At 46.8% G+C, this 13,857-nt stretch overlaps 1 protein-coding gene across 1 annotated transcript in view; it reads left to right on the top strand.

Moving 5' to 3' along the window:
- The first annotated feature begins 2,375 nt into the window (after positions 1-2,375).
- The window catches only part of SMO (smoothened, frizzled class receptor), a 26,486-nt gene continuing 15,004 nt past the window's right edge, over positions 2,376-13,857 (top strand). Inside the window, exon 1 of the mRNA XM_023223444.2 lies at positions 2,376-3,222. Within this exon, the coding sequence (XP_023079212.1) occupies positions 2,895-3,222 (328 nt within the window). The 5' untranslated portion in view covers positions 2,376-2,894. The remainder of the gene's footprint in view (positions 3,223-13,857) is intronic.

Genomic DNA, 13,857 nt, shown 5'->3' on the forward strand with positions numbered 1-13,857 from the left:
GAATCGTTTGAACCTGGGAGGTGGAGGTTGTGTTGAGCCGAGATCACACCCTGTGCTCCAGCCTGGGTGACAGAGAGTGACTCTGTCTGAAAAAAAAAAAAAAAAAAGAAAGAAAGAAATACCTGAGACTGGGTAATTTGTAAAGAAAAGAAGTTTAATTGGGTCACAGTTCAGCAGGCTATACAGGAATCATAACAACTTCTGCTTCTGGAGAGCCTCAGGAAACTTCTAATCATGGTGGAAGGCAAAGGGGGAGCGAGACATCTTTCATGGCAGGAGCAGGAGGAAGAAGGAGGGAGGTGCCATACCCTTCAAACAATCCTTGTGAGAACTCACTCACTATCTTGAGAACAGCACCAGGAGGATGGTGCTAAACCATTCATGAGAAACTGCCTCCATGATCCAGTCACCTCCCACCAGGCCTCACCTCCAACACCGAGGATCACAATTCAACATGAGATTTGGTGGGGATGCAGATCCAAACCATGTCACCCTATTAACGATTAAAGATTAGCATTATTCCCCTAGTCAAAACTTTGCAGTTTCCTGACTATCAAGAGAGTTGACCCTTAATTCTGTGTGTTATTTGAGCCTTCTTACCAACCAGTTTCCCTACTTATCTATGTCCTGATTCCTTTTCTTCTTCTTTTTTTTTTTTTTTTTTTTTTTTTTTGAGACGGAGTTTCTCTCTTGTTGCCCAGGCTGGAGCGCAATGGCGAGATCTCAGCTCATCGCAACCTCCACCTCCCAGGTTCAAGCGATTCTCCTGCCTCAGCCTCCTGAGTAGCTGGGACTACAGGTGCCCGCCACAATGTCCAGATAATTTTTGTATTTTTAGTAGAGATGGCATTTCACCGTATTGGCCAGGCTGGTCTTGAACCCCTAACCTCAGGTGATCCTCCCACCTTGGCCTCCCAAAGTGCTGGGATTACAGGCATGAGCCACAGTGCCCAGCCTCTATGTCCTGATTCTAACTCCTCCTATTCACACTTTAGTCCTGGATTCAAAACCCACCTCCTCTACTTCTATCCACGCTGACCTCTCTCCCCTATTACTATAGCATACTCATGGCACATCTCATTTTGGCAGCTTATTTATCAAGTGATTAATGTGTATGCTCAAGTGAACTAGATGTTTTGTGAACACAGAGAATGAGATAAGATCCCTTGCCTGGAGGAGGAAACGTTGCTGTTTTGTCATGCTATGTTTCCTGAGAGCAAGCCATGTATCCACAGGAAAATGGAAGTCTTCAGGTTCTTCCAGGATGTCTCTGTGCTATGAACATGCTGGAATTTCAGAAAGGCTCGCTAAATTGAATTAAATTCCCTCTCTCTCTCTCTCTTTCACTTTCCAATTGATTTAGTTGAAGTGCAATAGCTACTATGCACTTAAACTGTCCAAAGTAACAGAACTAGTCCACTACCGCTAGGCCATGAACGACTCTTCCAGGGGTAAGAAAGGAAAACCCACCCTGGTGTGCTGCCCTATTAGCAACAAGGAAAAAGTTGCTCAATGCAAGTCTACTCTCCTGGTGGGGGCCTTGTGGTTATGCTGCGTTATACCTGGTTGTGCAGGTGTAAACTGCTGCAGTGGGAAATTAAGTGTGGTGACCAAAGGCGTGATGCGCAAAGGAGTGAGGAAAGGCAAAATGAGCAGAGTGGGGAAGAGGAGTAGCAGAAATCCCCCAGAGCAGATGAGCAGCAGGACCATGAAAGAAGGACTGGCTTCCTTCTCACATAACCAAGGCCAGTCCCTGGGAACCACAGTTCAGACTTCACGTATTTGTAGCAGTAAAGGCTTGATGTTGGCAAGTTTATTTCCCAGACACCTGTTCCCGCAGGTAACAGCAGCGGGAGCAGCTGCTATGAGTGACTCTGAGGTCGTCTCTCTCAAAGGTCCCGAGCTGAAAGGATTTGGAGAAGCACAAACCCCAAACCCAGGTTCTTCTCCATGGGGCCCCGGAATAAGTTGGAAAATCTAACCAAAGCAGGAAAAACTGGCGAGCCTGGAGAACGGGGCAGAGACGGAACAGAAGTCGCTGTTGACTTCAGGCATCCCCTGTCTCTCCCACCCTAAGCCAGGAGAAAAGTCCGCGTCCTGCAGACCACCTCAGACCAACCAAGGTGCCCGCCGAGTTGGGCGGGTCCTTGCAGGTCCGGCCCACGATTTCCACCCATCTCTTTCCCCCTGGCGCGGGGCGGCGGCAGGCGGGGTCACCAGATCCCCCTAGCCCGGGCCCCTCCGGGCGCCCCGGACGCTGACGCTTGCGCTCCTCCTCTCTCGCCTCCCCTCCCCATCTCTCCCCTCCTTCTTCGTCCAGTCCCTCCCCCAGCCTCGGCGCAGGGGGGCCGGGCTTGGCTCCGCGAGGCCCGTGCATTCCAGAGAGCCCAGCGAGCTAGAGCAACAAAGGAGCCGGGTCGTCGGCGGGGAGAGCTCGGGGGTCTGCGGCGCGCTGGGGCGAGGGTGGCTGCTGGGCCGCGGGCTGGCGCGGGGGCGGAGCCGGAGCTGCATTCGCACCCCCGGCCCGCGCCTGGCCTCCCTCGCGGGGCTGGGAGTTGACTTTAATGGTGGGAGAGGGAATGGGGCTGGGGATTGGGGGCCCTGGGGGCTCCCAGGGCTGAAGACAACTTGGATTGCGAGGCGAAGGCTCTGGGAGTCGTGCATCCCGGTCCGGGCCTCCGCAGCCCAACATGGGCCCCAGGTTCCAAAGTTTGCGAAGTTGGGCGCCGAGGGGCCGGGGCGCGTGGAGCGTCCGGGGGGCCCCGGGCCCGGTTTCTCTGGGCGCACAGGTCGCATGAGCCGCCTCCGCGCCCGCAAGGGTAGTGCGTGTGGCCGGTGGGCTCCGAGGAGCGGGCGGGGGCGCCGGGGTTTTTGCTGAGTTGGCGGGGTTGGCCATGGCCGCTGCCCGCCCCGCGCGGGGGCCGGAGCTCCCGCTCCTGGGGCTGCTGCTGCTGCTGCTGGGGGGCCCGAGCCGGGGGGCGTCCTCGAGCGGGAACGCGACCGGGCCTGGGCCGCGGAGCGCGGGCGGGAGCGCTAGGAGGAGCGCGGCGGTGACCGGCCCTCCGCCGCCGCTGAGCCACTGCGGCCGGGCTGCCCCCTGCGAGCCGCTGCGCTACAACGTGTGCCTGGGCTCCGTGCTGCCCTACGGGGCCACCTCCACACTGCTGGCCGGGGACTCGGACTCCCAGGAGGAAGCGCACGGCAAGCTCGTGCTCTGGTCGGGTAAGTACTCCGGAGCCGGGTTGGAGGGGCGGGAGTTGCTGCGGTAAGACGGGGGGGGGGGGGGGGGCCCCCTTCGAAAGAACAGGCTCAGGCCTGAGCCTCGGAGAGGGCGGGGACAGCACCCAGGAGAGTTGGAGGGACAGTGTCCGAAATTTTGGGGGCGGGTTACGTGCAGGATGGGACCCTCGGTCATGGGAAAGGGAGGGCAAGGAAGTTGACGAAGCGGGTCACAAAGGGCCCGAGGTGGTGGGTGAGCAAAGGATGGCGGGTATGAGGGGCCCGTGAGGAGGGGGCTCTAAGCCACGGGAAAAGACATTTTGTAAGAAGAGGAGATGCTCCACCTACTCTGGAAGCAGGGTGCCGGGGGATTCAAGGAGGTGTTCAAGACCCTGGGGAAATTGGAGTTGGAGAGGAAAGGGGGAGGGAAGACGGTGGATGACGGTGGAAGAGGTTTAGGCATTTGGAGGGAAGGGTAGGGGGACATGTTCGAGTGAAGTTTTGAAGGAAATGAAACCTCCTTAACGATGAGTTATTAGAAGGTAACCAGAAAGTTCTGGAAATCTTGATTTGGGAGACAGGAAAGAAGCCTAGAGAACTGTGATCTTGTCTGACTTTCACAGGAGATTTTATTCAGTTTGTGCATCTGAAAAGCGGGTACTCTGACGCATGCAGGAGATTATGAAGGAATAAGATCTTTCTAACGATTATTTATGTGTTCTTTGGAAATTTGGTTACCCAGGCTGGTCAGGGCTGTGGAAGGACGCTTAAGTCTGGAGTGTTGAGAGCCTGTGGACACTTCCATGGTGGTTTGAAGTCCCAGAGCCCCCTCACTGGAGTGGCAGAGTCTGAAAAACTGCACACTGAACCCAAATGTCCTTCCTTAGCAGTGTGGAGTATACGCTCTCCCCACCTGTCACTTTTCTAGATGAGGCCTGGAGGGTGCTGGGGAAGGGAGCTGGCCTTATCGAGCCAGTGTGATTCTAAAACTGTTCTTGAAAAAGAAAAGAAAACCAGGAGCCAGGAGCAGAACTGGGAGCCTCCCTCTTTTGACAGGGCTGGGGTACCCCATGTCTTAGCTCTGCCCAGGGGTCTGGTGAGGACCCTAATGTAGGGAGTGTATGTAGGCCGCCTGTCATTGACAAGTTCTCAGCCTTTGTCAGATGTTGGACAAGTCCATAAGGTTCCTGGCTTGGTTCAGATGCTGGAGGAGGAACTTGGAGTATGGTATCCGTGGTACCCATAAGGTAGAGCTGCATCCTTTGTGGGGATCAGGTTCTAAAGTCAGCACAGCACATTAGACAGAAACCGTGTGTAATCAACAGTGGCTTTGAAAACTCTACAGATTACTGGAGTGTAAGGTTGATGTGGTTTTGCATATACACTCCTTTTACGACGTTTGCATAAATGTGTTACATGTATACTCATACATAAGAATGGGTATACCTAGAAGACAATAATTGTAATTTTAAAGTTACATTCATGCAAAAGACTGAAAGAATAATAGTAATAAAAAGAACACCAAAGTAAGATTAAGTAAGGTTGCTTTGAGCACCACTTGAGTTTAGGAGCGAGCTGAATGGAAAGTCCAAATCTCTCAGCACTAGAATCTCACCCAGTTCTGAGTTGCTCATGCTGTCAAAGGATAATCTTTCTGTCCCGCTCTTTATTGATTTTGCAGGGACCCATGGTTTAATTTTCCCAAGTTAAATGAATGTTTGATGTTGCCTCCTTGCAGTTACCATCAGATCAAGGAGGAAGGGTATGAACCTCTTTCCAGCCCATACTCTTGAGAGCAGCTGCTGAGCAGACAGAAGTAGTTTAAGCTGGAACATGTATGAGTTAGTACCATCTGCTGGTTGTGCAGGTTGAAATCTCATTGTCTGTGCCTTCTGGCAGGGTAGGGTCCTGCAGAGACGCCAGCACTGAGCCCAGCACCATTAGTTCCATTAGTTCACTATGAGTTCTCTGCCACCAACCACCATCACTCAGCTCATTCCTGTTTCCATCTGTGTTCTGGTTGCACTCTTTCTGCTTGGGTCTTGCAAGTGGAGCAGAAGCAGGTGTTAGCTTGAGCTGGGTAATGAGTAGGTAGAGTGAACCCGAGCCTTGAGCCTTGTGTGAGAATCACAGCCAGGTCAGCTGGTAGCCTCTGCCAAGTTGTTTATCATGTCCTGAGTTAATCATCTTGATTTTGCATTAGACATGATCAGTGTTACCTGGCTCTTAGGGGTGTTTTTGTGGGTGAAGGATGAAGATGATCTAGGTTGTCTTCATCAGTAAACTCTTGAAGGTAGAGACTGGGTCTTCACTTTTTTCAAAGCCTCCGAGTACTGAGTACACATCCATGCTTCCGTTCATGCATTCAGTTATGTATTGAATGTTTGCCATATGTCACATTCTGGGCATGTAAGGATGAAGAATACAGACATAATCCTCTGTCATCAAGAGGAAGACAGGTTGGGCATGGTGCTCACACCTGTAATCTCAGCATTTTGGGAGGCCGAGGTGGGAAGATTGCTCAATCCCAGGAGTTTGAGACCAGTCTCTAACTTTAGAGACTGAGACCAGTCTCTAAAAAAAAGAGGAAGACAGACCATTCAACAGGCTTTAGAAATACCTGTGAAAGGGCTGGGCATGGTGGCTCACACCTGTAATCCCAGCACTTTGGGAGGCCGAGGCGAGTGTATCATGAGGCAGGAGATCGAGACCATTCTGGCTAACAAGGTGAAACCCTGTCTCCACTAAAAAATACAAAAAAAAAAAAAAATTAGCCGGGCATGGTGGCAGGCTCCTGTGGTCCCAGCTACTTGGGAGGCTGAGCCAGGAGAATGGTGTGAACCCAGGAGGTGGAGATTGCAGTGAGCTGAGATAGCACCACTGCACTACAGCCTGGACGACAGAGTGAGACTCCATCTCAAAAAAAAAAAAAAAAAAAAGTAAAGTAAAAAAGAAATACTTGTGAAAGGTACTGTGGCATTTTAGGGTGCTGAAAAAGCACAAAGGACCCAAAGAACATCCCCAGAAGAACTGACATTTAACCTATAACTTGACACATAAGCAGGAATTGCCTGGCCGAGGGAGAGTTGAGGTGTGAAGATCCAGATAGGAAGAGGAAATAGCATGTACAAAGATGTAGAAGTAGGAGGGCTTGGTGCTTTTAAAGAAAGTGTAAGAGTTGCAGTAGAACTGGATCAAAGCGTGTGAGGGGTGGAATTGTAAGAGATAAGACCTAAAGAATTAGAAAATAAAGGGATGTGTACCTCATATTAAGTTTGGATGTTATCCAGGGGATGATAAGGAGCCATTGAAAGATTTTAAGCAAGGGAGAGTTGTAATTGTCTTTGCATTTTAGCTGGATCTCTTTGGGTGTCGTGTGAAGAAGCCATAGGAGCAGGGAAAGCCTGGAGCCTGACTTCTTGACCAGGGGATGTCGAAGTAGCCCAAGTAAGAGACGATGGTGGTTGGGACTTGGTAACAGGACAGAAGGAGTGGGCAGATCCCACTAACTTTCAGAGGTAGTGCTCAGAGGGCACTGATGAGTTAGATGTGGAGCCTCAATGAGTGGGAGGCCTCAGATTTCAGGCTTGGATGGAAGGTGGTGCCATTCCCTTTCACTAAGATAGAGAATGCTAGAGGAGGAAGAAGTTTAGGCAGGAGCTGTGGCTTTGATTTTGGCCATGTGAATTAGAGATGCTCATTGGACATCTATGTGGAGATTCTTGGCAGATCTGGAAACAGGAATTGCTGGAGAGAGGTGGCTACTGTGTGCTTCCTTGGCCCTGACTACTGGGGCTTTGGAAGGATGCCATTGACTGAGGAAGTTTATAGCTCAGGTTGGTCCAATTTCTAGGTCTGTATAGACCTCAGGTCTTTCCTCTGTCTTTCATCTCTCTGGCCTCAGGCTTCTTCAGTCACTTAGCATCTCTCCCCTTTACAGCTGGAAATGCCTCCTCCCAGGCATTCCAAGCTGACCAGACAAACATAATGTCCAGGCCGTGGTCCACCTTAGGCCAAACCTGGTTTAGTAAGTGGGGCAAAAAAGCAGAGAGGCCTGCAGCTGGCAGTGATGATAGGTCCCTGAGAGCCAGCACGTAGCCTCCTTAACCACTGCTGTGCTCTGTGTGGTACGTAAGTGTGTGGCCCTGTCACCTTGCCCAGGTGCAGGTAAGTAGGAGAGAGACAAAGGCTGGGAGGAATTTCTTGTTTGCCTGTCACATGTTGAATTGAAGGGTGACAGGAGGAATGTTTTTGGTGATGGTGGATTATTTTCAGGGACAGATCAGAAAGAATTTCCTTAGAGCTGTTCCCAAACTTGGCTGAGGAACAGAGTCAGTTAAAAAGATATATATGGCCAGGTGCAGTGGCTGATGCCTGTAATCCCAACACTTTGGGAGGCCGAGGCGGGTGGATCACAAGGTCAGGAGATTGAGACCATCCTGGCTAACACGGTGAAGCCCCGTCTCTACTAAAAATACAAAAAATTAGCCGGGCATGGTGGTGGGCGCCTGTAGTCCCAGCTACTCGAGAGGCTGAGGCAGGAGAATGGCGTGAACCCGGGAGGCAGAGCTTGCACCACTGCACTCCAGCCTGGGTGACAGAGCGAGACTCCATGCCCCCCCCCCAAAAAAAGTGTGTGTGTATATATATATATATATATATATGTATATGTATATATAGGCTGGATGCAGTGGCTCACACCTGTAATCTCAGCACTTTGGGAAATTGAGGTGGGAGATTGCTTGGAGCCAGGACTTTGAGACCAGCCTGAGCAACAAAGTGAGACCCCATCTCTAAAAAAAAAAAAATTAGCCAAGCATGTTGGCACACACCTGTGGTTCCAGCTACACTGGAGGCTGAGGCAAAAGGATCGCTTGAACCCAGGAGGTTGAGGCTGCAGTGAGCCATGATCATACCAGTGCACTCCAGACTGGGCAACAGAGCAAGACCCTGTCTCAAAAATACATATGTTTATATGTATGTATGTATACATACACACACACATGTATAGGGAAAGTATAAAATATAGAAGAACATACACGGGCCTAAGTCTTTTTAATTTTTTTTTTTTTTTTTTTTGAGACGGTGTCTTGCTCTGTCACCCAGGCTGGAGTGCAGTGGCGTGATCTCGGCTCACTGCAAGCTCCGCCTCCGGGTTCACGCCATTCTCCTGCCTCAGCCTCCCGAGTAGCTGGGACTACAGGCGCCCGCCACCTCGCCCGGCTAGTTTTTTGTATTTTTTAGTAGAGATGGGGTTTCACCGTGTTAGCCAGGATAGTCTCGATCTCCTGACCTCGTGATCCGCCCATCTCAGCCTCCCAAAGTGCTGGGATTACAGGCGTGAGCCACTGCGCCCGGCCTCCTAAGTTTTTTAAAAAAAAATTTTTTTTAAATTAATTATTTGAGCAATGGGGGTCTTGCTGTGTTGCCCAGGCTGGAGTGCAGTGGCTATTCAGAGGCTCACTGATTGTATGCATGGTACTTATGGTGCCTGGAATAGCTGGGACTACAGGCATGTGTTCTGTGCCAGCCCAAGTCTTCAATTTTGCTTCAGATCTTTAACTTTTTAATTGTGAAATATAACATGTATGTAGAAAACTGCATAAAACACAGAGGTACTAAATAACAAATAATTATAAAGTGGCATCTGGGTCAATAACTAGAACATGGTCAGACCCCAGAAGCTCCCTCTGTGTCTTGCTAGTCACATCCTCCTCCACTTGCTCACATCCTCTCCACTTTTCAATAATCACTTCCTTTTTTTCTCTATGGTTTTACCTCTTAGTTTTGGAATCCATAAGCAGTATATTTCAGCTTTGCATGTTTTTGAACTCTCTTCAAGTGGAATTTGTATAAAATAATATGCTGTGCATATTATTTCTTGCTGCTTTTACTCTACGTTATTATGTAAGATTCATCCATGTTATTGCAGGTTATTTCTTTTTTGTTTGTTCATTTGTTTGTTTTTCTTTTTTTGAGACAGTCTTGCTCTGTCACCTAAGCTAGAGTGCGGTGGTGCGATCTCGGCTCACTACAACCTCCACCTCCTGGGTTCAAACAATTCTCCTGCCTCCGCCTCCCAGGTAGCTGGGACCATAGGTGCGCACCACCATGCCTGGCTAATTTTTGTATTTTTTAGTAGATATGGGTTTTGCCATGTTGGTCAGGGTGGCCTCAAACTCCTGACTTCAGGTGAGCCACCCCCCTCATACTGCAGCTTATTTCTTCATTGCTGAATAATATTCTATTATATGAGTATACCACCAATTGTTTACCCCTTTTATTATCATCTCAAGTTTTTGCCCTCTGTGAATAACATTGCTGTGAGTAGTCTTTTATATATATCCTGGTACAACTGGCACAAGTTTCTCCAGGTATATGCTGAAGGAGAATTGCTAGCTAATAAGGTGCATGCATACTTTAGGCTTTTGCCAAACCATTTCTCAAAGTGGTTGTACCAACTTACACTCCCACTAGGTAGTAGAAAGTCAACATTGGTTCACATGATTCCCAACACTTGGTATTATCAGCCTTTTACATTTTTACCAATCTACTGGCTATGTTGTGGCATATATTTGTGGTTTAAACTTGCACTTCCCTGATTACTAGTAAAGTTAAATGCCTTTTCAAATGCTTACTGGCCATTAGGATTTCTGCTTTTGCGAAGTGTCTGTTCAAATCTTTGACGTATTTTTCTATATGGACTATCTGTCATTTTTGTAAGATTTGTAGGTGTTCTTTATATATGCTAGATATGAGTATATAGGATTACAAAGAAAACAATTATATTGGCATAATAGTTATCAAATATAAAAATGCAAGTAGGTGGGCTTATTTATACAATAAATAAGATCTGGTGCAGGTGTAATAACCACTATAATATCAAAGTGATTATTGACATTATTTCAAGATATCTGCAACAAAATATCTGGTTTCCACTTGTGACAAAGCCACAGGTACTATTAACATTATGTGCTGTGGGCCAGGCGTGGTGGCTCATGCCTGTAACCCCAGCACTTTCGTGTGGGAAAAGAAAGAGAGATCAGACTGTTACTGTGTCTATGAAGAAAGAAGTAGACATAAGAGACTCCATTTTGTTCTTCTGATGGTGGACTTTACCGTGACAATGGAAGTGGTATTGTATGTCCAGGCATTGCCGGCCACTATCTTCATGCAGGAACCACAGTGCCCCCCCCCCCAAAAAAATTATATACTGTGATGTGTTGCTTACATTCATAATTGGAGGAAGGGCCAAATTTTGGTTAGGTGTAATTTTTTTCCCATTGAAATTCATGGGCCTCAATTTTTCCAAGAATCCTTTGTGAACCATAGGGTAAGAATGTTACTTACAGAATATCAGTATCTAGTGGAGAGTCTGAGCTATTCTTTTTTTTTTTTTTTTTTTTTTTTTTTTTTGAGACGGAGTCTCGCTCTGTCGCCCAGGCTGGAGTGCAGTGGCCGGATCTCAGCTCACTGCAAGCTCTGCCTCCCGGGTTCCCGCCATTCTCCTGCCTCAGCCTCCCGTGTAGCTGGGACTACAGGCGCCCGCCACCTCGCCCTGCTAATTTTTTGTATTTTTTAGTAGAGACGGGGTTTCACCGTGTTAGCCAGGATGGTCTCGATCTCCTGACCTCGTGATCCACCCGTCTCGGCCTCCCAAAGTGCTGGGATTACAGGCTTGAGCCACCGCGCCCGGCAAGTCTGAGCTATTCTTGATCGCACGGGTGTGTGCGCACGCGCTCACGCGTGTGTGTGTTTTAATAGAGACAGGGTCTGACCGTATTGTCCAGGCTGGTCTTGAACTCCTGGGCTCAAGCGATCCTCCTGCCTTGGCCTCCCAAAATGCTCCTTTGTGTTTTAATATAAAAATACTTGGTGATTTTTTATTGGGATTGCATTGACTATATAGATTAACTTGGAAAAAAAAGAGACATCTTTACAATACTGAGTCTTCTAAACATTGAACATTTTTATATTTCTGTCTATTTAGATCTTTCATTTTCTCAATATTCTGCACAGATTTAAATACTTATTATTTGTTAGACATTCCTAAGTACTTGATGTTTTTGATGCTGTTGTAAATGATGCCTTTAACATTTATTTCACTTTGTTTGTTGCTGAAATATAGAAATAAAATTGATGCCTTTAACATTTATTTCACTTTGTTGCTGATATATAGAAATAAAATTGTGAATTCAATAAACATGCTAAATTTATTCTATACACATAGTCATATAATTTGTGAGTAATGAGTTTTGTTTCTTCTTTTCCAAGTCTTATACCTTTTATTTATCTTTATTGCTTTACTTAAGGCTTCCAGTACGTTGTTAAATAGACACAACGTCTTAATTCTTGATTTTTCTGGATCCTAAAAAGAAAGCTTTTCTACCCTTCACCATTAAATTTGATGTTTGATATAGGTTTTTTATAGTTAATTACAGTTTGTCAGATTAAGAACGTTTTCTCCTATGTCTAATTTGCCAATTATTCTTTTGATCATAGATAGATGTTGAATTTTATCAACTTTTTTTAGGGGGAGATGGAGTGTCACTCTGTCACCCAGGCTGGAGTGCAATGATGCAATCTCAGCTCACTGCAAGCTCTGCCTCCCGGGTTCAAGCGATTCTCCTGCCTCAGTTTCCCAAGTAGCTGGGACTACAGGCATGTGCCACCACGCCCAGCTAATTTTTTGTATTTTTAGTAGAGATGGGGTTTCACCATGTTAGCCAGGATGGTCTCAATCTCCTGACCTCGTGATCCACCTGCCTCAGCCTCCCAAAGTGCTGGGATTACCGGTGGGAGCCACCGCGCCTGGCCGAATTTTATCAACTTTTTTTTTGCACCCATTGAGATGATAATATGATGTTTTTCTCCTTTAACCTGTTAATGTAGTAAATTGCATTGATTGAACTTTCTAATATTAAACCAACCTTAGAACAGTGGTACTCAACTTGATTCGTCATCAGAATCACACAAATAAAAAGTCTTTTTAAAAGTCTAGATCAGCCGGGCGCGGTACCACCTGTATTCCTGTTTCTCTTTTTGTTTCATATTTTATTAAAAGAAATAAAATAATACAGACAAAGCCGATATCCCCTTTCTTTCTCTTTTCAGTTTCATTTCCTTCTTTTCTCTTTGGAAAGCTTCCCCATCCTAGTAATTTGTGTATTTCTTTATTTTGTTTTTAAGCTCAAGTTTTTTGTTTGTTTGTTTGTTTTTTTCTTTGTTTGCTTTGTTTTGTTTTGTTTTTGTAGAGATGGGGTTTGGCCATATTGCCCAGGCTGGTCTCGAACTCCTGAGCTTCACCCACCTTGGGCCTCCCAAAAATGCTAGGATTATAGCGTGAGCCACCATGTTCTGCCTTAAGCTTAATTACTTTTTAAAAATAGGTTATACATGTACGTGGCACAGAATTCAAAAGGAACAAGTTAAGTCCTATTTCTGCATCCAGCTACCTATTTTTCCTCTGCAGAAGTAACCACCAACACTGGTTTGTGTGTCCTTTTGGAAATATCCGACATCTGTCTAGATGTAGATGTGCTCTTAGTCTCTCCTGTACCGCCCAACTAGTACCATGCTCTATAGACTGTTCTCCACTCAACTGAGTCCATGTAACATTACAACATTGGACATCATTCCATTTCAATGCACGTCCTGTCATGCACCCCATAAAGAGACTTTGGTTAACAACGAACCACATGTGATGGTGTTCCCTTAAGATTATAATACCACATTTTTACTGTAGCCTTTCAATGTTTAGATACGTTTAGATACAGGGATACTCACCGTTGTGTTACATTTGCCTGCAGTATTCAGTATAGCAACACGCTGTACAGGTTTGCAGCCTGGGAGCGATAGGTTATACTGTATCACCTAGGTGTGCAGTAGGCTCTACCATCCAGGTTTGTGTAAGTGCATTCTATGATGTTCACACAAAGATGACATTGCCTGGTGACACATTTCTCAGAAGATATTCTCATTGTTAAGCAACACGTGACTATAGTTCAACCCTGAAAAGTGTTCTATTATAATGGTGTACGTTATTTTACTTGGTTGGTCTCCTATTGATGGGTAGGGATTCAAGCTGTTTCTACTCTTTTGCTATTAAAACAGAGCTGCAATGAATAATCTATATTATCTTTGGGAACATGTGAAGTAGAAGTACTAGCATAAAATTTTGGGACTGGGGGCGGTGGCTCACGCCTGATATCCCAGCACGTTGGGAGGCCGAGGCAGGCGGATCACCTGAGGTCTGGAGCTCAAGACCAGCCTGATCAACATGGTTGATGTTGAACTAGTTTACAAGACAGAAACCCCGTCTCTACTAAAAATACAAAAAAATTAGCCGGGCATGGTGGCGCATGCCTGTAATCTCAGCTACTCGGGAGGCTGAGGTAGGAGAATCGTTTGAATGCGGGAGGCGGAGGTTGCAGTGAGCCGAGATCATCGTGCCATGGCACTCTGGCCTGGGCAACAAGAGTGAAACTCAGTCTCAAAAAAAAAAAAAAAAAGGTAGATAATGCCAAAGTGATCTCCACAAGTGTTTACTAATTTTTATTCCTATCAACAAATATAAAAGTGCCAGTTTCCCCCCATACTCTTTATCTTTGCTTTCCTTTTTTTTTTTTTTTTTTTTTT

The sequence above is a fragment of the Piliocolobus tephrosceles genome, chromosome 8 (genome assembly GCF_002776525.5).
Source record: "Piliocolobus tephrosceles isolate RC106 chromosome 8, ASM277652v3, whole genome shotgun sequence".
Lineage (NCBI taxonomy): Eukaryota > Metazoa > Chordata > Mammalia > Primates > Cercopithecidae > Piliocolobus > Piliocolobus tephrosceles.